Source organism: Zingiber officinale, chromosome 4B (genome assembly GCF_018446385.1).
Source record: "Zingiber officinale cultivar Zhangliang chromosome 4B, Zo_v1.1, whole genome shotgun sequence".
Classification (NCBI taxonomy): domain Eukaryota; kingdom Viridiplantae; phylum Streptophyta; class Magnoliopsida; order Zingiberales; family Zingiberaceae; genus Zingiber; species Zingiber officinale.
The window spans coordinates 99,764,661-99,786,928 of record NC_055993.1 but is presented as its reverse complement, the minus strand read 5'-3'; the positions used below and the strand labels follow the sequence as shown (position 1 = coordinate 99,786,928).

The window sequence follows — 22,268 nt, the reverse complement described above, 5'->3', positions numbered from 1 at the left end:
TTTATTTGGATTAGGATTTTTGGTTTAGCTATTTTATTTATAATAAAACTTAGCTAAACCGTACGGTTCATTACAGGATTCGGATTCGGGACGAGCACATCGACATAGAGGTTGATTAGCTCGATCTACATTGGAGGCGGGTACCTTGACTTATCTTTGATAATGTCATGTTGATATGTTTAGTAGGTTATAACCTTTAGTAATGATTATGTTCGTCTTTGCTTCGGTTGGTCACTACCCGATACCTGTCACATGCTTGTTTTGTTTACCTATTATGCACTTTATGTTAGTACCTACCTGATTATACATGCTTATAGGTGTAGTGACACAACCATGTTATTTATCATGTTCAGGACCTAGGGTTTTTGATACCTTATCTGATCTGTGTACCTTTGATTTGGTTCATTGTCCTATGGTACACATTTTATATATATATATGGATATTTCTATGTTGTTCAGGATATTGTCATGTTTAGTGTCATGCATCATCTCGCATCATTGCATGCTGTGTGATAGTCTACTCTATTATTGTCGAGCACATCGTCAGTTACATGTATCTGCACACACCACCACTCATGGGTTAGTGGTATATCAGACAGGTATGTGGCAGTTCTGCTGTTTGGCTTCGTTGGTATGGTGACTCAGTGTGGTAGTCGGCAGACAGTTCTGCTCTATTTGGCTCCGCTGGTTTAGTGTAGCAGCGTGGTAGCCGGCAGGCAGTTGGACTTTGTTTGGCTCCGTTGGTCCGCTCATGGGTAGTGTGACGTAGCGTAGTAGCCGGCAGAGATTCCTCCCAGTCATCGTGTACCAGGAGATGAGAACATTGAGCTCCCCCATTTATGATTTGGGGTAGGAGGATAGGTGTACTCCGACAGCATCCTGTCTACTCGGTCACTCATCAGGAGCAGTGACGTCAGAGTGCACGGTTGTCACAGCCCTACCCACTCGATCTCACAATTGTGTGTGAGATGGTTGACTGGCGTCAGGGGTGACCATGTCATTGGCATCATATGCATTGATGCACATACTGATTGTGTTTGTTGCACTTATATGCTGCATTTGGATGGATGCATATGTTTGACATGCATATAGGATTTATGATACTCTCGGTCTGACGACCTGACTATTCTGATAGGAGGCCCTGGTGAGTACAGTTCTCTTCAGCTTATTCTATTGTACATTTCCAGCTTTTATCCAGGAGACTGTACATGTCAACTGGTATCTGCTGAGTTGTTGAACTCACCCCCGTGGACACTATCTTTTTCAGGTACTTGGTTGTTTATAGAGTTGCTTGGAGTATTCTACCTGCCGGTCCCCACGTCACATTAGAAGACCAGTCTCCGAAATTTTGTTTATTTTTATCTTGGTATATGATATGTGTGTATTTGGCTTTGTGTTCCAGTTTTATTTCTGGAGTGTTGTGTTGTTGTGTGGTGTAAGCCTAGCCGGCTAGCAACCTTCGTTTATAGTTGTATGTGTTGTCTATTGGATTTCCGCTGTGTTTGGTTTTGGTACAGCCTAGTGGGCTGTTAGATTTACATATAACTGCGTGGTTGTGTGTATGTTCCAGCCGCCTGTGGCTAATGTATATTGTATCTGTAGAAATGTTTCAGATTGTCACCCGTACAGGGGAGGTGCTGCCGAAATTTCTTCGGACAGGGACTTCCCCGGGGCATGGCAATTTAGCCTTTTTATTGTAACGTCACGACCCCACGACCCCTTGGGCGGCCACACTAGCGGCCCAATCTGGCGGTCCCTTGGGCGGCCACAATGGCGGCCCAACTGGCGACCCCTTTTGTCGTCGACCGATGACCCTCGGGCGTGTGTCGTTACTCACAAGGTCTTTCCACCCCTGGCCAGTGGATTTTTGCCTTCCCCAGGATTCGAACTCTAGACCTCCAGGATAAGTAATAGAGTTTATGAATCCTGGTAGCCAAGTGAGCGGCACTCACTTGGCTACCAGGATTCATAAACTCTAGTATTTAACCTAGAGATCTAGAGTTCGAATCCTGGGGAAGGCAAAAATCCACTGGCCAGGGGTGGGAAGACCTAGTGAGTAACGGCACGACCGAGGGTCGTCGGTCGACGACATAAGGGGCCTTCAATTGGGCTGCCCATGGGGCCGAGTCGTTACACCCAACATAAACTCAATCAGTTCTAGAATTGGTCGGATCTCCGGGACTCAATTCTCCATTTTTCATGGGCATGACTCTCAACATTAAACCCGATCAACCTCGGAGATCCGACCCCAGAGCCGGTCGGATCTTCGGGGCTCTATTCCCCACTTATCATGAGCATGACTTTTAACATAAACCCGATGACCCACACTGATCATGCTTTAACGAGGCTTGGCTCCCCACCTCACATGGGCATGGCTCCCAACCTAGACCTGGTCGACTCCATGCCAATCAAACTCTCTCTAGATGATAGCATTATCAGAAAATTACAACCACCTGTTAGAGAATAACGGTTGCTCACTAGAAAATATTCCACTACTCTACATATACACACAACGAAACCTTCCTTTGCTTAGGAGAAAGTTATTGTACATCCTCCACTACCTGACATATTTTAACACTAGTCATTATTTGGCGCCTCATTATTGCGGAGGTTATGAGAGACGGTATAAAAAAAGTTCTCTTCGTTGGCTAAGTACGCTCACGCACACGCATCCACACTACTGTTCTATTATTCATCTTTTCTCAATTTTTTGTCGGGCTACGATTTTGACTTCAGCATCGAAGTCTCTGCACTAGAAATCCTTCCCTATTCTCGCTTTGATGTTCCTGTTAGTTGCACAGGGCCATGGTTTCTAACTCCAAATCCTTCCTTTATCATTATTTTTTCATTCTTATCGACTACTCATCTACTTAGCTTTAGAACGGAATTATCACATGAATAAGAGAAAAGACATACATTGAGATCTTTTGAAGAGGAAGAGAATGTAAGAGAACTCAACAACACTTGTTTTAATCTTATTAATAATTATAAAATATTAAATACAATTAGAAGTATTTATATATACAAGAGATACTTCAAGTGGTACACTTTATCATTTTTATACTAGAAATATACTCTAAATACCGTAAATATACCGTAGATACTAAGAATATTCTCTATTCATTCATATCTAAAAATTAAAATTTATCATTGAATATCCTCCTTTAAACTTAAATTTAGTTATTTCAAATTTTGCTTTTAATCTTATAAAATCTTCAAACTTGAAATATTAAAATATAAACAATTTGATCATATAATTCCACGTAGTTAAGTTAAACTTCATTTCTACTGATATTTTCTTTAATGAAATGATATCTTTATCTATATGTTTGATCCTATAAAAATAAGATTATTTTTTTTTAAATAATAGCTGATTTATTAGGAATAAAATTTTCAATAATTTCTCATAACAAATGCATCATTTTGAATAATTTTCTTAGCAATGTAGTACTAAACATTCTGTGATACAATGGTAATACACTCAGTAGATTAACAAAGTATTCATAGTTTGAATTATACTATAGGATATATTCCTCCAACAGAATAAAAAATTTGAAACGTTGAGAGAATAGCTGACACCCATGAATAGCTGGCATTCAAGGCAAGATGCGTCTGGTCAGACCAGTACCAACCAGGGTTAAAGTAACAGACAATGACAAAGAGAAAAGGTCCATAGTTATATATGGATAATTCTCTTTAATCCTGGACTATCAATTCGTTGTTACCAGATTTGATACAGCCGATGAGAACACCTCCTCCGACGGATGCCGAAACACTTGCCTTGGCCTCGTCGGAGGAAGCTCCGGCAACCGCTTCTCCGACCTGAGAACCCGGATCGCCTCTTGGATTGTCGGCCGCTGGTTGCAGTCCGGGTGCGCGCACCATAATCCCACGACCATCAACCGCTCCATCTCGCAGCCGTCGAACTCGCCCGTTAGCCTCCGGTCAGCCGCATCCAGGATTTCTCCCCTTCCGTAGAGCTCCCAAACCCACTCCACCAGCTGCATCTCCACCTCCCGCGGCTTCCTCCCGCAGGCGATGTCCAACGCCACGATCCCGAAGCTATACACGTCCGTTTTGGTGCTAAACTTCCCGTCGTGGCAATACTCCGGGGCCATGTACGGCCTCGTCCCGGCCAATGTCGACGCCTGCCGTTGGTCTCCGTCGCAGTCACCGTCGAGCAGTCTCGCCAGCCCGAAATCGCCGAGCTTGGCGTTGTACTCAGAGTCGAGCATCACGTTGCTGGGTTTCACGTCGCGGTGCACCACGCTGGGCTTGCACTCGTGGTGCAAGTAGCGGAGCGCCGCCGCCAAGCCCAACGCGACTTCGCGCCTCCGGGGCCATGGCATGCACTCGCTGGAGCTGTACAGGCTCTTGTCGAGGCTCCCCTGTGGCATGAACTCGTAGACAAGGAGGTACTCCTCACGCTCGCGGCGGTGGCACCACCCGACGAGCTCCACCAGGTTGCGGTGGTGCAAGCGGCTGATGATGGTCACCTCCGAGATATACTCTGTTATCCCCTGTTCGCCCTCCCGGGCGACCTTCTTGATGGCCACGTGACGGTCATTCAGTTGGCCTCGGTATACTGACCCGAACCCGCCGCCGCCTAGCTTGACCTCCGGCGAGAAGTTACTCGCCGCAGAAGCCAAAACTTCGTAGTTGAACTCCCTCGGTCCTGAAACCTCTCTGGCAAACCAAACACTGAGAGCGTCATCGATACGTGGCTTCCTCCACCACCAAATTAAGCCACACGCAATCATCACCGCCATGGCAACCACTCCGGCAGCCGTGCCGACAGTAATTCCGACTACCTCTTCTTTCTTGCTTCCTCTTTCATCTTGGGGAAGCTGCAAGGTTGAGTTGAAAGACCAGGACAAGATAGTGTGCGTCGCCGTCAAGTTACCTGTCGTCGCTGAGAACCCGATTCCGACCATCTCCGGCAGGACATCTCGCAGGTCCACGATGAGGAATATGCCTGCGGTGGAGGTCGGATCCGATGCATAGCCCACCAGCACGCTCAAGTTGTGTGTAGTGGAATTGTAGCTCACCCACGCTGTTGCCTCTCTGCCGGCCCTGATGCCGGCGTCAGCGTTCCACGGCGCCGTCACATTCGACACGATCGAGTCGACATCGATCCCGATATGGACGCCCTTGGGATCCCAGTCGTTGGAGAAAGTGTCGAACTCGACGGCCACCTCGACGGCCGTGTAGTTAGTGAGCGAGCTATTGCTGAAAAGACCGAGGAAGCCGCCACGTGAATACGGCGGCTTGCTGGAGTTGAACGGCGAGAGGAAGAAGGCGATGCCGTCGGCGTACTCGGAGCCGTTGAAGGAGTCGATGACGAAGGAGAAGCGGGTGGTGAAATCGGTGAGGTTGCCGGTGCCGGAGTCCCACAGGAACAGGGGATCGCCGTACTCCACTCTGCCGGTGGCGTACTGCATGGGGTACTGCGTCAGATTGATCTCGGAGCCGTTCAACGTCGCATCGCTCTGATTGAGCACCAAATTCTCACCCTGGCCGAAACTGCTCAGATTGAAGGAGAGGGAGCTCGCCGGGGGAATCGAAATGATCACAGCTGAGAAAAATAACACAAAAGAAAAAATTAAACTCCAATCCTTCTCCATGATCATGAGAGCGATAAGCAATCTGTCGAACAAGGCCAAAGTTCTAAAGCAAAGTCAACTCCGAATCTAGCAAACTAGCTCATTTTATAAATAACTGGCCATGGCTGCGCAGTGTAATGCCTGGAAAATCCACTTGGTATTTTATAACAACTAAAGATTAAGCTTCAAAGAAGGCTGAACTGTGTTCTTCTCCTAACTGTGTTGAATACTTCCAAAGAAAGCCACGGAATTGCTTACTGAACTCAATGGAAGTCAACTGTACTAAAATACATATTTTAGAGAGGTGATTAGACAAACAACTTCAAAAATACACAATTTATCCCAAAAATGATCCATCACATTAGTCGTCGTCAATAATCGCCTTCTATAAGCTCTTTACCTGGACATTTCATTTGTGTATTTTCTTAGCGTGTGGAACGATGGAGAGAGGAGACTTGATGAATTAGTTGGTGACAAACTCCCCCAGGGAAAAACATTCTGAATTAATTAGAACCAAAATGCCAAATATATATTTTATTCATCAGAAAATTCTAAGAAAAACTAATGATACAAGACTGACCATTTGCAACCTGGAAAATTAAATAAAATTATCGTGATCTGAATTAATTAAAAGCCTTCAAAGAAGCTTCGCAGATGAATATGAGTGGACTTTGTCAAAATTTCGTGAAAGAAGCGACTAAAAGTATACATTACCTTCAACAGTTAGCCATCTTTTGTTTTTAATTAAAAAGGGAGATCTTGCGAAATATAAAGTTGTCTGGCTTTTGCTGAAAAAGATTTAAAGTTTGAATCTGTAATTAGTTATTGGAGTCATTTAACGTCTTTACCCTTTTTGAATGACCTGGATGGCACGTGGTCTCAACTCTCAATTCAACTTAATACTTTAAATTAAAAATAAATTTAGATACTCCGCGTGAATCCATGAGAATAGGTAGACTTTAAATTTTTTTTCAAAAACAAAAAAAATTTCTCCCTCTGAAAATCCAAGAGAATACCTAGACTTATCCTACCAACAATAATGAATAACACAGAAAAATTTGTGGTCGACCTTAATTTTTATTTTCGAGTCATTAATTTTGAATTTATATTTATAAATATTAAATTAAAACATTTGTTACCCCCAAATTAAAGCATTTTAAAAAATAAAAATGTCTTTAAATATTCTGGTGCAGCTACTCAATACTGCAGCTAAGTGAATTCCTGTCTGTTTCCATGGCGCGGCGCAAGATCAAAGCTTTATTTGTTTGCCTGTGCTTGTCGGCTTTACTTCCTCTTCCGGCGAGCTCCCTCTTCTTCAACTTCGACGATTTCAGCCAAGCGTCCAATTCATTGTTGTTGTTGCAGAGCGACGCAAGTCGGGACGGGTCCAGGATCGTCCTCACCAAAGACCCCATGCAGTACTCCACCGGCAGAGTGGAGTACGCGGAGCGACTGCGGCTGTGGGACTCTGGCACCGGCGAGCTCACCGATTTCACCACCAGCTTCTCCTTCGTCATCGACTCCTCCAACAAGTCGGAGTTCGCCGACGGCCTCGCCTTCTTCCTGTCTTCGGAGCAGACCGCGCCCAGCTACTCCCGGGGCGGCTTCCTCGGCGTCTTCAGCAACAGATCCGTCTCCGTCCCCGCCGCCATCAAGGTGGCCGTGGTTGCCGTGGAGTTCGACACCTTCTCCAACGACTGGGACCCGCCCGGCGTTCATCTCGGGATCGACGTCGATAGCATCGCCTCTAACCTGACCGTGTCGTGGAACGCCGATATCAGGGACGGCAAGACGGCGACAGCGTGGGTGAACTACGACTCCAAAGCACACAACTTGAGCGTGCTTGTGAGGTACGGCCTGGACCCGGCGACCGGCCTCCCGTCCGCCACCGCCCTGTCCTTCGTCGTGGATCTGCGAAAGGTCCTGCCGGAGAAGGTGGCGATCGGGTTCTCGGCTACCACGGGTAACTTGACGGAGACGCACAGCCTTCTTTCTTGGTCATTCAACTCGACCTTAAAAGAAGTTAAGAAGGTACCAACGGTCGCAATCGCCGCCAGCATAGCTGCCGGAGTGACTGCGTTCGTAGCGGTTGCGGGGTTCATTTGGTGGCTGATTATGAAGAGCAAGCCCGCTGTTAGCGATGTGGTAGACGACCAGGACGATGACGAGGACGAAAACGACGCCATTGATGGCCAATTCGAGAGAGAAAGTGGGCCGAAGAGATATCCTTACCAAGAACTCGCCTTGGCGACTAGGAATTTCGCAGAAGAGGGCAAACTCGGGGCAGGTGGATTCGGATCGGTGTACAGAGGCAGATTGAACGGCGAGGATGTAGCAATCAAGAGGCTTTCCAAAGAGGGCAACCAGGGAAAGAAGGAGTACATCTCCGAGGTCACCATCATCAGCCGCCTTCGACACCGCAACCTGGTGCAACTCCTCGGCTGGTGCCACGACCGCGGCGGCGAGTTCCTCCTCGTCTACGAGTTCATGCACAACGGCAGCCTCGACTCGCACCTCCACCGCTCGGCGGAATGCCTGCAGTGGCCGGCGCGGCACAAGGCCGCGCTAGGGCTGGCGTCGGCGCTCTTCTACCTCCACCACGAGTGCGAACCGGGGGTGGTCCACCGCGACGTCAAGCCCAGCAACGTCATGCTCGACTCCGCCTTCAACGCCAAGCTCGGCGACTTCGGACTCGCCAGGCTCGTCGCCAACGACGGCCAGTTTCTGCAGACGACGTTGTTGGCGGGGACATTGCCCTACATGGCCCCCGAGTACTACCACGACGGCAAGGCAAGTAAAGAAACGGACGTGTACAGCTTCGGGATCGTGGCGCTGGAGATCGCCAGTGGGAGGCGGCCGATGACGGACGCCACGCTGCTGGTGGAGCGGGTGTGGGAGCTCTACGGAAAAGGAGCGATCTTGGAGGCGGCGGACGAGAGGCTCGCCGGAGACTTCGATCGGAAGGAAATGGAGCGCGTGATGGTGGTGGGATTGTGGTGCGCGCATCCCGATTGCAAGCTCCGGCCGACGATCCAGCAGGCGTTCAACGTCCTGACAATGGAGAAGGAACTGCCAAGTCTACCGCTGGCGAGGCCGCGGCCGATGTATCACCAGCCGTCGTTCAATTCGGCTTCCGCGTCGACCAAGTTCCTGAGTTGGGCGATGACTGGAACTGGAAGCACTACTGCTTCTGCCTCTTTAGTGAGCTCTCTGGCAACGACTAACATTGCTGCCCCAACAGAGCTCGAAGCTAATTGATATCGCAACATGAACACGCCTGAAATCTTGTTTGTTCCCATAATTGTTCGTAATTGATCGAGGACATCGAAAATACCATTGTGATGTGATTCAATAACAATTCAATTCTCATCTCCAATTTCATTCTTACATTCCTTACTAATCTAAACCTCAAAGAAGCTCCGGCAAAAGACTATACTCTCGTAGTCGATTACCCGAAATAGAACTTTTCGGAATACGACTAACCTAAGTACACAAATTGTGAGTGATACATATACATTTACAACACTATTTTTTCCATTTTTTCTTTGAACTAGTGGTCTAATCTACTATGTACCGGTTCTCGTAAATTCGAATTTGCTATCACGAGGAGGTGTGGTCTCAAACTTCATACTTTCTCCGTCTTCATGGCATTGCTAACTAGGAGTCCGCTGAACAATCTCTCGTGCTGTTGCTGAACTTGCTCAAGCTCATGCTTGAGCGCCTGAATCTGAAATACAAAAAATGGTTTTCATATTTTGCATTGTTTGTCACAAAATCTAGTGACATTCTAACAAAGAATTTTACTCCAAATGGCTTTCTGACCAGCATTACGAAATTACCTTGAACAAGAGCTCCCTCTGTATCTTTTCATGCTCTAAGCAGCTGATCAAAGAAAAGGCAAAAGGTAGATGAACTTTAGACACAGCCAGGTTCATATTCAATAAGGAAAACAGAATAACTTTGGATTCACTCACTCTTTCTCTATTTCCTTATTCTGTTGCATCAAGGCTTTTATATCCACAACTTGTCGCTGTCCAACACAATTATGTAGCTGCAAGGACATCCAAATATGTTTCAACATTAGAGTCATATGCCAATCAGTGATAATTCAAAATGTAAAATTTAGGCAACCTTGCCAAGAAACTACAACTATACCAAGATAAGTTTGAAAAAAAAGAGTATTAGAAAGACATTTTGGATTGGAATAGACCATCAAAAAGCAAGTCAGTGTTTGGGAAAAGCCTCAAAAGTGATTCAATGATTTAGGATGCTTGACAAGGTTGTCATGGAAAATCCAATGTGTACATCTGACCACTCAAAAAGAAGATAAAAGTTAACAAAATAATGACATGTTAATGAAATTTTCTTCCCCATTTAGTTTTCTTTTTTAAAAAAAACAAAAAAAAATCAATATTCCTTCTGAATTGTCTTTTAAGTTAGATTTTATAAGTCAAGTGCTGGTCATGCAATAGCAAAGTGAGTAAATAAGTCAAAGCATGGGGTACACTAGAAATATTTTGAAAGTATATTTGCAAAAAGGACAGTGTAAATGGAGGAAAAACTCACAATAACTAGAGATTAGTATCGCAACCTTGTTGTTAGGCCTACAATATTTTACTTTACGGAGTGTAACCTAAATTAGGGTGTTATGATCTCTCCCTTGTAATATTTGCATCCATGTTAGGACCCTAAGACTAATCAACTGCATATGAAGCTCACTAAGTGGTAGTAAAATTGGGTATCGTATTTGGGACACTAGATTTAATATTTTTAGTCGTCAAGAACAAGTCTTGATAAAAATCTAAAGAGCTTATTGTAGCGGAAGTTATTCACCAATGACTTCAAATGTTCCCACTACAGTGGCAAGTTTCTTTCGGTGTAGTTTCAGAAATTAAATCAAACGAACTTTTGTAGTGAAAAGAAAGACTACCAAATATGAGTCTTACTAACCTCAACTTCTGTCCCAGTGCTACTACAACGTGCCTGCTTTTGAAGAGGTTCAGTTTCAGCAAGAGACTCTTCATGTCTCCTCTCTCTTTTCATTCTAACTGTTGAACACCAAAATGTAACCAAGTGTTAGGCTAATCACTTGCAGGTAATCTTCGGAAGCATGTTTATCAATCGAAAAAAGCTGCAAAAGAAACCACTCTAGTTTAGTTACCTTGTACTGGACTTGCAATCTGCTTGGTGATAGCTTGTCCATGGTTGAATGTGTTGGGATCATTAATTAAAGACATATTTGGAGTAATTGTTGATGATTGAGAGGATTTGCTAGTGTTGTCTGTTAACATTTGAGGGTTAACCGCGACGGGCTTAATGTCGCAACCGGAGGAAGAAGAGAATGGCAATGGATGGGCAATGGCAGCTTGAGGTGTTGATGAATCAGAAACTTTCTTTGTATAACCAATCAGATGGGAATAACACCCCCTGTCACAGAAAAAACAAACAAAAAACCGAGTTAGAGCATCCTTTTGACGATAATGAAAATAGAATAGAAGGCATTCTTTTGATTTTTGCCCGACATACTAGCCGAATCTTTGATCCAAATACATCATTTGTAAATCAATTTAGAAGGGGTTGAATATGGTGATGATGTTATTTGATAAAAAATGAAGAGAATGGTGATGATGATTTAGTTGAATGCACTAAGTAAATTGGAATGGGAATTACCAATATTCATTTGTCATTTCTCTCAATCTAACTTCAAGCTTTTGATAAAGATTTGATCTTTCAAAACCTTGCTTATCATGTGTAGGTTTGATAAAGTTTGCTTCAAGTACACCTAAAAAGGGCCAAATGCATATGAGAACCAATCAAAATAGATGAACACCTCAAAATCAAACAAATTATGTAAATGATTGATAATATGAATGGAAGGCCAATGAACAACAATATGACAAAGAGTGGGCAAGGGTAAAAATTAAAAAATACCTTTTATATTTAGTACAATAAAAAAAGTGTTGATTAAAATTGTTTCAACTTAATCAAAATTACTTCAATACTAAAACTGCTATAATATGAATGTAACAAAAAAAAGGAGATATTCTTTTGATTTTTACCCTAGAATTAAAGATGAAAAGTAATGAACTTCTTACCGACAACACCTCGACTTTTGCTTCCCGACTGAGATGCCACTCGATGAAAGGGCTACAAATAGAACAATAATTAGGATAAAATACACTACACTAAACATAAACTCATGGCTAATTGAAAGACATGAACAACTCAAACAAGGAAAACCATAGAGAGAAACAAAGTAATGATATATCTTACCAAGATTAAACGGTTCTTATAATATATATTGAATCCATGAATATCGACAAATGGAGCTTCTTTCAAAAATCCAATTGTGGTGACAACCTCACCCTGCATTTAAAGACCACAACACTTTTACTGACAATGAAAACTATAAAAACTCGAGATTATGGTTTGACACTGAAAGATTAGGGTGAAGAACCACTTCAAAAGTGCTAAAGAAATGTCCATGTTCAACAAATACCTCTATCTTTCCACCAACTTGTGGTCGATACTTGACGCATTCGCAGTATTTGAGATCTCTAGCTATGTAATGGTGCTTGACCTCTGAACCACGCAAGATGATCTTAAAGTCACCAGGTACATGCAGATACAGAATTGAGCAGTATACCTGCAAGATTGTATATGATTAGGGAGATTGTATATTCCGATTAGTTGAGTTCATAGACAAAAATTTATTTACTCGAAGAGAGTAGCGAAGTGTCTTTGCGATATGGCTCTGTGTAACCTGCACAAGGACGTTACGCGTAGCTGCTTTCTTTGGAGCCCCACTTATTAATATATCCTGCAGCCAGAAATTAGCTTTGCTGAATCAAATCATCTATGGAGCAACAGAGTGCAGAAGGAATTACTGACCTTTTCATCAGACTCGAAATCAAGTTCAGTATCCCCTGCGTCATTGTACCACAGATTGTATATGATTATTTTAGTGCCATGAGCCCCGATATCGTTGAACTGCACAGTAGTTCAGTAGTGTATTAGTTTTGTTTGTTAGGTGAACAGAGAAACAGAGTGGTGCAGGTAACTTTACATTCTTCAGCAACTCAGATTCTGTGGGGAAAGGAGACCATTTCAGCATCACTGATAAATTGGAAAAGAATTGTCCTCGATCTTTGCGATGTATTCTAGTTAATACACCGCGGGAGGAATCCAAGGAGTAATCCACCTGATTCAGAGAGGATCTTCAGTAACTTCAAAAGAAAAGAAAATAGGAGAAGAATAAAAAATATCCCTCTATGTAAGAACTATTGAACTTACTGCTGGGACTACGATGTCGTTGTAACCTTCTTGCCTCAGGAATGTGTATGATAGGAGACCAACACTTTGAGTCAGCTCACTGGAAGAAGAGGTAATAGCTCAGAAATAGTAAGACAAATATTAGAGTTGCTTTAAAATTTGTTAACGTCAAAAGTGATTCATACCTTCCCTTCTTGTTGCGAGTGAAAACAATCACATCTGCTCCAAGTCTCATTGTGCTAGTCTTGAAGCCATTTCCATCTGAAACACACGTTAGGAACTTTGCATGAATGACTGAATAACGTGTATACAAACGTATGAATTAAAGTGAGATGGAAGTTGGCGTAAGTTCGACCAACTAAAAAATAAAATAAATAAGTAATGGAAGTTGCCCTCGGGAGAATGGTGTGGCTGGTTGTTTTCTCAGTTTTAGAATTGAGTCTCAATTTCGGAGAATTAATGGATAAATTTTTGACGATTGACCTAAAAATGTAAGATGTGAGCACTTCCTAATTTACCTTTCTGGTCAGTAGGAAACTTTTGTGGAGTCAAATGAATCACCCAAGAATTAGTCAGGTTGAAGGCTAAGATACCTAGTGCCAACAAAAAAATAAATTGATGGAAGTTGTCCTAGGGGAAATGGTAGACGCTTTCTCAGTTTCCCAAACATATAAAGATCGAGTTTCAGCTTTGAAGAATTAACTGATAATTTCTCTTAATGTGTGATTGACCTAAGAATACTGGGCTAATGGGCCACTTGTCATAAGTTGATGTTGGAAGTTTTCTAAACATGAATTCTTAGCCATATGAACCCTAAAAGAAAAGTATGCAAGATCGCCATTGTTTATATGCTGTTCATGAAATCTAGATCCTATGAGAGAAGAATATAAGGTAGGTCTTCTATAGGGATTAGGGTGACGACATTATACCCTTCTTACCAATGAAAAATAGAGAGATCTCATGATCCTCTATCCTACGAGGATCATAACTTATATATAACAATGAATCATAATCCTATTATCATTCCCTCAATAATAACAGAATAGGTTAGCAAGTTTTATTGGTACTAGTCATCTCGCACATACATTATATGTGTAATATAATGTATGAATACATGTAAATTAGTACCCCAGGTCTATAAATTGGATTTAATAAAGGTGCATTAGGCCCATGTAGTAGTGCAAAGCAAGGGCGATACTCAAGAACCCCAACAGCAAGTTACTATAAGAGACTTTTTCTTATAAAAAATTAATTTAATTTTTCGGTAAATTAGAGAAAAATCCCCAATCACAATGTTAACTTTGCATGTAATCCCCATATCCAAAAAATTTTGTTTCCACTCCCTGCATGCAAAGTATTACTTGTTTCAACTCTCTCATGCAAATATTATTACCTAAATTGCCCCTCAGATTTTTTAGGTACAAAAAGTCCAAAATTGAATACAAAAAGTCCAAAAACGAGTATAATTCTTCTTAAAGTCAGCATTTTATATTAAAATCGAGTATATTTTCTATCAAAATTGTCCCTCTTATTTTTTAGGTATAAAAAGTCTAAAAACAAATATAATTCCTGTTAAATTCAGCACTTTACACTAGAATCCAGCACTCTATACTAGGATCGAGTATATTTTCTATCGAAATTAACCCTCATATTTTTTGGTACAAATAGTCTAAAAATGAGTATAATTCCTATTAAATTCAGCACATTAAACTAAAATCGAGTATATTTTGAGGTGAAAAAAGAATCGTACTCAATTTGATAGAAAATATACTAAATTCTAAGTTAATATACTCAATTTAAGAGGATTTATACTGATTTTTAGATTTTTTTTACCTAAAAATATCATGGGCAATTAGGTAAATATGACTGGGAGTGAAAACAAAGATTTTCATGGATGGGGACTGCATGCAAAGATTTGTTTGCCAATAGGGGTTGCATGCAAAATTACCCTTAATTTTTTATATCAGATATTAAACCGATAACAGATATTACACTTGATCTTAGCCAAAAGGCCAAGAAAGGTATACTTCCTAACGTCACCTTCCCAAGATATTTATAGAAACTTCCCCGCTCTCAGTGTTATCAATCTTAAGATGTGTGACTAAAGAGAACCATGACCATGCATATTTTTTATATAAAAAACAACCAAAGAAAATTACTAATTAGGCTTAAAATTATTTTCAGTGTGAAAAGAAAAAAATATTAACATAATTGAATTTTAGACTTCACCAAAATTAATTATTAAAGGTCCAAATTCTTAATTCAATAGTAAGATAAATTCACATCTAATAACACAAATCCTAATTACCATTAATTAAATGATTTGAACTATTATTTTTAAATATGTGTATTACAAAATAACATGTAAGTGCACCAAATAGTGAGAAAAAAAAATCCAAGCAATAATAGAGAGCTCATACATTGTCCAATGTTTGAAGAAGCTTGTTTATCCGAAAAACCAAAGCTCATGCAACGCCGCAAGAATTCTGGGTCCATTCCGCCACCATCATCTAGAAATAAACCCGAAATCAGCTTATAAATTCAAGTATCTGTTTGATCGAGGAAGATGAACTTTGATCGACTTCGAATAAGACTAGAAGACATAGATTACCTTGAACTAGCAATGCTAGGCTGCCTGTATGTGGACTAATAAACTTATCCACTTTGACAAAGGTAGCTCCATTCTGTATCTGGATCACATAATGAAACATATAAACAAGTTCCCTATATCGATTAGAGTAAGCTATAGGTGTTACCTCATCGACTGCGTTATCGAGAAGTTCTGCTATTGCTGGAAATCATACAGAAGAAATAAAGCAAGGTATTCAGTAAAGGTTTAAGAAAGTGAAATCATACTGAACAGATACAAACAGTGGGCACACACCTCCAAAGGCCCATTTGTGTGAAGTAGCATTCGAATGCAGAAACTTTGGATGGACACACAGACGGTTTCGACCATCACCTACACGAGAACACGGTTTTTTTGCATCAGTTTCTGTAAAGGTTTGAAGAGAAACTAAAGTGTATCGAGTCACATACTGCGGTGTGCTAGTCCAGTGTTTGGTAGATCTTCATACTCCCCAGCACTCCAGAATTGCCTGTTCCGTGGGGCAGAATTGCCACTGGAGGAACCTACTGTGCTGCTTCCATGAGCAGTGTGACAACCTTGTGCTGTGATTGCCAGTCGAGTCGAGAAACCGTCGGAGATTTGCAAGTTTCTGTTTCCTTCAAATCCCTGACTTACGCAAGAATCTGGAGAAGGTGATTGATCAGTTGCACCTGATGAGTGTGCTGCAGCTTCAGAGCCAACAACTGACAATTGCATTTGCATTTGTTGTTTGGTAGAATCTGAATTGCTCACCTGAAATCAGACATTATCAAGTGTCTTGCAAATATGAGATTTTGTGACAAGAGAAGACAGCAATAGAAACCATGAACAATTGATTGTTTAAATGTGATTATGACAAAATTACATCCATGCAATCGCAATGTTTTTTTTTTTTTAAAAAAAAAAAGGAGAGTGCATCGTCACGCCCCGAAGTGTAACACAGAAACATGGACCTTTGCAAGTCAATTTTAACGAGTATTAAAAGGTGGCTGTGCTAGAACAATACCCTCCATGATTTAACCCTTTCAAGAGAATGTGTGGTCGTCCTAGAGAGACAACTAAGATAATAACTTCTACCTTTTTGCTCCAATACTATGTAAATGTTTTTGCCCCCATGAATGTGGTGTAGAGGTTAAATATTTAAGGGAATAAATAAGAGGATCAGAATTAAAGTCTCAATAGGGATAAATATTCTAAAGGTAGCTTTTAAGTATATATAAATTATATTTCAAATAGGCGAATCAGAAGGGAAGATTAGATACTTGAATTAATCCAACGAAGTATGGACACTTACACTATGCAAATATTTATGCTTCCACAAAGTGGTACAGGTTAAGCACTCTAAAGAACAAATAAGAAGATTAGAGTTTGAATATCAATAGGGATAAATATTCTAGAGGTCGATTTTTGAATGAGTATAAATTATGTTGCGATTTATTTGGTAGCTTTCTATAGAGATCTTGAACTCAGATTTATCTGGGATTACAAATCCCAAGTATATCTATAAAGAACTGATTTAATTGTTTAAAGAAACTCTATCTACAACAAATACGCTCACCCCCAGCGCCCCCGTCAACCCGTCTCAGGGCAACACGGAAGAGTACAACTGAGCTTTATCTCATTATGTGAGATAGTCTTAAACAAACTCTATCCTATCTCATAATTTATACTAGAGGTCGATTTTTGAATGAGTATAAATTATGTTGCGATTTATTTGGTAGCTTTCTATAGAGATCTTGAACTCAGATTTATGTGGGATTACAAATCCCAAGTATATCTCTAAAGAACTGATTTAATTGTTTAAAGAAACTCTATCTACAATACGCTCACTCCCAGCGCCCCGTCAACCCGTCTCAGGGCCAACACGAAAGAGTACAACTGAGCTTTATCTCATTATGTGAGATAGTCTTAAACAAACTCTATCCTATCTCATAATTTATAAAATTATGATCTCATAATTTATATAATATTTTCAACCTAATTTTTAGGGATATAAATATTTTTCCAGATAAATCTATTTTGGTAAGACACTTTTTTCCATATCATAAAGATCCTATCTTGTGCGATAAGGATTTTTTTCTTCAAATTCGAATCCTTATCTTATGATTATAATTCTATTCACACTAACCAACTCAATTCTAGGGGAGACTATTTTTTTTATAGAAATACGAGAGGAATTAAATGAATACCATATCATGCGAAAAGGAATCCAACCTTCGTTAAACCTCTGTTTTTTATAATAAAACTGACAAAAAAAATAAATCACCAGTACATTATATTTTAATTCCTTTTATAAACCCTAAACCCTAACACGCTTATTTTTTATAAAATAAAAGACTACCAATAAAAAGATTTGGGAAAAAGATAATGAAAAAAATATTATCTCAATGTCTTCCTTTCATCTTTCCCTTCCTCTGCTTTTTATTAGGTCGTAAGATCCAAATAATAAAAAATAAATAAAATAAAATAACCTAATTCAGATGCAAGACTCTAAGAACCAAAACTTAGAATACAATCTTGTCTACAATCCCAATGTTCCATTTATATCAAAATAAAGACCGAAAAAAAATTTAAGAGAGGACGCCCAAATTAACTTGCTAATGTTCAAGAAAAAATCAATAGAAAAGCAAAGAAGGTTCTTCTCAACATGCATTAATTCTAAGCATAAAAGGATAATGAAAGACAACAAAAGATGAGAGAAATTTTTCTCACTGATTCCATAAAAGCAAGCAATTGTGTCTTCTTCTTCTTAATCACCAAACCTAGGGTTCCTTAGGCTCTTCCTAACCAAACAAGGGCCTTATATACCTCTTCAAGAGCCTTGTTTGGTAATTTTATCATGAAAGGAAACTTTTTTTTAGGAAAGAAAAGTCTTAGGTATCATGATATATTCTAAAATTTTATCCATTAATTACTTTCACAATTATTGATATTTTAATTGCAGTGGATATTGGTATATAACCTAAAAGGCCCTATAATTCTAAACAAAACTAAAATTAGGGTCTCATCATAAAAAAAAAAATATATTGTCTTAGCAAAACTTTCATTTTCCCTTTTTAAAGTTTATTTTTAAATTTTAAAATATTAAAGTACCCTAAATATTTTAAATTTTAATCATTTTATACTAATTGTTAACAATATTAATTCATCTAACTGAATGATAATGTGAAATCTATAACAGTATGAACTATTTTATTTTTAGGTGAAGTGATGAGAATTTAAAGTTTTTAAAATAGTTTTTATAAATTTAAAACTATGAGAGATTATTTTGAAAATTAAAATCTCAGATAAATTTTTGACTTTTTCAAGTTTTTATAAATAGGAGATGATATATTTATATTTCTTTATGTGATAGGGATGATTTAATTTGATTATTTTCTAAAATTAATCAATATTTACATATTTACTTGGTCTTATTCTTCCTATTGGAAGAGTGTATCATGTTTTAAAAGAAAGATTTTAAATTTTAAATTTTTTCCTTTTTTAAGACATCCATATGGTTTTAAAAGAAAGTTTTAAATTTTAAAAATCTTTCCTTTTGTAACCATCTACAATGGTTTAAAAGAGATATTTTATTTTTGTTAAAACTTTCCTTTTATGTAATCATGATTTAAAAGAGAGGTTTTAATTTTAAAAATCTTTCCTTTTTGTAGCCATCTACAATGTTTAAAAGAGAGATTTTTAATTTTAAAACTTTCCTTTTATAGCCATCCACAATAGGAAATTTAAAAGAGATTTTAATTGTTGTTAAAATCTTTCCTTTTTAGTCATTACCAAGATTATAAAAGAGGATAGATGGTGCCTTAGAGGAAATAATTATCTACACAATTTCTATTTCTCTTCTATTCTCTTTATGGTCGACCCCCTCATATTCTTATTCTCCCCTTGCTTTCTCACCTAGCCGGCGGCATCAAGAGGCTTCAACCATCTCGTGGCCGGCGGGTTGCCAGGAAGAAAGAAGAACAAGAAGTGGTGTTCCTAATTTTGATCCATTGGTGGTCGAAAGTCGATTAATTTGGTATATAAATTAATCGAATTAATAAAAAATTGATTTAATATTGACTAACCAAATCCAATTAAAATTTTACTTAAATCGGATTAATCAAATTAAATTAAAAATAGATTATATCGATTAACACAGAATTAATCGAATTTATTTAAAATAATAATATAAAATATACAAAATAATAACAAATTAACTGAATACTCACCCATAATTAGAACTATATTCCAAAAAATTTGATAACTATATTTTATTTAATGAATGCTTTGGAACAATTATATTTGTTTTTAATTAGTTGTTATTCTTTAAAAAATTTAGAATTTTAAAAATATTTGTCATAATTTTTTTACTAGTTCACATGATAATTTAAAAGTGAAAATAACAATATAAAAAAATTAACATTTTGAAAACAATAAAAAAAATCAAGTTGACTTTTCAAATATTTTATATTAATTTGCTAGCCAAGCTAATTCAATTATATATATATATAATAGATTTAAGTAATTGTGGATCTTGGAAGATGATGATTAATAAATTTAATGAGTTTAACTTTCAATCGAACGGGCATCCCGTTTGTCTGAGCAATAGATATATCAGGATATCTTTCGATATCTTTTTGGGAGTTAGTACCATCGACGGATGACATGATCAGACAGAAGATCGTACGGTGGAAGCTTCCACTATCATTTCAGATATATGCTCGACCCATTAAGGTACTGTGTCAGGGACACTTTACTGATATGTCTTTTCAGGAAAAGCTTGGGATTGCGTGTCCGCTTTAAGAAGTGTACACACACGATACAAGAGCCCTATATAAAAGAGAGTCCAGGCATTGATAGAGGTATGATTTTCTTGCGATCTCTACAGCTGCGCTACAGTTTTCATTGCTTCTTCTCGCCTCGCCGGAGACTGACTTGAGCGTCGGAGGGCCATCGTCGGGACTCCTTCCCTGGCTCGGCATTGACGCTGCTTGTATTGCAGGCAAGAGCGAAGTCCATCGGAGGTCAGCGAGAGCGCCACGTCCCCAGCAACCGTCTCCTCGACTTTCGGGCAGGATCATATTTGGCACCATCTGTAGGAATCATCACCTGAATCCAAGCCAAGGGAATGGAAGATGCTCGACGGCTAACCACCGTGACGCTTACGCAAGAGGAGTTAGAGATGCTTGTGCAAGCATGGGCAGCAAAAATGATGGAGCAGCAACAACAACAGGTGATAGCCGATCAGCCTGCACCGCAACCACCGACCTCGGCGGTCGATCAACGAACGGGACAAGAAGACTGAGCGGAGCAACTCTCCGTATGGGGGTAGAACAGAAGGTCGATCGGCACCCAAGGGGAAGTGCCGCCCACGCCAATCCCCTTCCATCGGGCTCTATTCCAAACCCCCTCGGAGATAGCCCAAGCCTATCAAGAGCGTGGATCTGTTGGTTGCTACTCGGAAAACCTAGAGGTTCCACTGTACAAAAATTTTGTACAAAGGTCTGAACCTTTTCCTAGCTACCATGTGTTCTTTTAAATTAAATTTTGGATCGCCCACGGAACTTAACACGTTTGATCCAAAACTTAATCTATTTGTTCTTTTAGGTTTAGACTTGGATCTTCTGCGGAACTTAACACGTTCGATCCAAATCACCTTAAGTTATTAATTCCATTAAATATTAATTTCCATAATTGGTTCCCAGTACTGACGTGGCGAGGCACATGACCTTCTTGGATATGGGAGCAACCACCACCGACTAGACAAAACCTTTTATGGAAAGCTAATATTTAATTTCCTAAAATAACTTTAGGTTAACCGAAAGGAACAATCAAATCACAAGGAAAAATAAAACAAAAGAACACAACATCGAAAAACATATTCGAAATACTAGAATCGTAAGCCTCTTGTATTTGGTATTATTTCCAAAAATAACTAGTATGATGCGGAAAGAAAAATTACTAGTTATATCTTTTAGAAAGACCTCTTGATCTTCTACCGTATTCCTCTTCTAACCTTGGACGTTGTGTGGGCAACGATCTTCCGAGATGAGAAACCACCAAACACCTTCTTCTCCTCCTATCTAGGTTCGGCCAAAAAAAGAAAGTTTCACCAAGGAAGAAAAAAAAAACACCAACCAAGCTCCAAGGGATGCAAGCTTTCTCTCCTTCTTCTTCTTCTTCTCCAAGTAGTATCCGGCCACCACAAGAGCTCCAAGCCAAGAGAAAGGTTCGGCCACCACAAAGAAGAAGAGGGGAAGAGAGGTTGGCCGGCCACACCAAGGAATAAGAGAGGGAGAAAAATAACAAAGGTTGTGTCTCATGAAGGCACCCCAACCCCCTCTTTTATATTCCTTAGCCTTGGTAAATTAGGAAATTTAATTACAATAAAATTTCCTTAATTTCCTTGACATGATTTAATTGAGAAAAATAAAATAAAATTTCCCAATTAATCTTATAATGGTCGGCCACATCATAGAGAGGAAAAATTAGGCAAGTTTCAATCAACAAATTAAAACTTCCTAATTTGTTTCCGGAAATTTTAAAAATAAAATTTCTCTTCAAAAATCCCTGCATGGTTGATAAAAAGAAATTTCTATAATTTTAATTTTTCAACATGTGAATAATTTTCAAAGAGAAAATAAAATATCTTTCCAATCTACAAATAAGGAAAGAGATCTAATCTCTTTCTTTAATCTTTTGTAGATCCTTTTAAGAGAGATATTTTTATTTTAATTTTCTTTAATAAATTATATCTTTCACATAATAAAAAATTAAAATTAAAATTCTTTTTAATTTTATTA

The 22,268-nt window shown here is 39.4% G+C and overlaps 3 protein-coding genes and 1 pseudogene across 3 annotated transcripts; 1 reads left to right on the top strand and 3 right to left on the bottom strand.

Moving 5' to 3' along the window:
- Positions 1–3,695: 3,695 nt before the first annotated feature.
- Positions 3,696–5,624, bottom strand: LOC121978452 (L-type lectin-domain containing receptor kinase IX.1-like). The gene has a single exon (XM_042530793.1). It carries the CDS (start codon positions 5,622–5,624, stop codon positions 3,711–3,713), a length of 1,914 nt encoding a protein of 637 aa, XP_042386727.1. The 3' UTR covers positions 3,696–3,710.
- A 1,166-nt stretch (positions 5,625–6,790) lies between these two features.
- Positions 6,791–8,978, top strand: LOC121975709 (L-type lectin-domain containing receptor kinase IX.1-like). The gene has a single exon (XM_042527528.1). It carries the CDS (start codon positions 6,837–6,839, stop codon positions 8,859–8,861), a length of 2,025 nt encoding a protein of 674 aa, XP_042383462.1. The 5' UTR covers positions 6,791–6,836; the 3' UTR covers positions 8,862–8,978.
- Positions 8,948–18,251, bottom strand: LOC121975708 (protein MICRORCHIDIA 6-like). Its single transcript, XM_042527527.1, has 20 exons — positions 18,196–18,251; positions 15,915–16,236; positions 15,760–15,837; positions 15,632–15,666; positions 15,487–15,565; positions 15,296–15,385; positions 13,061–13,136; positions 12,897–12,975; positions 12,670–12,804; positions 12,495–12,593; positions 12,322–12,423; positions 12,103–12,249; positions 11,877–11,969; positions 11,699–11,750; positions 11,274–11,385; positions 10,765–11,030; positions 10,554–10,651; positions 9,578–9,654; positions 9,443–9,485; positions 8,948–9,330 (listed from the first exon to the last, which is right to left on the bottom strand). The coding sequence occupies exons 1-20, from the start codon at positions 18,202–18,204 to the stop codon at positions 9,229–9,231; spliced, it is 2,094 nt and encodes a 697-aa protein (XP_042383461.1). The 5' UTR covers positions 18,205–18,251; the 3' UTR covers positions 8,948–9,228.
- On the bottom strand, positions 14,727–14,900 carry LOC121978947 (annotated as a pseudogene).
- Positions 18,252–22,268: the final 4,017 nt, after the last annotated feature.

Bases quoted from the DNA above. Each gene is read 5' to 3' on its own strand.
- LOC121978452 (XM_042530793.1), bottom strand. From the start codon at position 5,624: ATGGAGAAGGATTGGAGTTTAATTTTTTCTTTTGTGTTATTTTTCTCA.
- LOC121975709 (XM_042527528.1), top strand. From the start codon at position 6,837: ATGGCGCGGCGCAAGATCAAAGCTTTATTTGTTTGCCTGTGCTTGTCG.
- LOC121975708 (XM_042527527.1), bottom strand. The intron at 15,838-15,914 runs GTATGTGACTCG...GTTCTCGTGTAG, and splicing joins CACTGGACTAGCACACCGCA to GTGATGGTCGAAACCGTCTG. The intron at 15,386-15,486 runs GTAATCTATGTC...GTTTATTTCTAG, and splicing joins CCTAGCATTGCTAGTTCAAG to ATGATGGTGGCGGAATGGAC.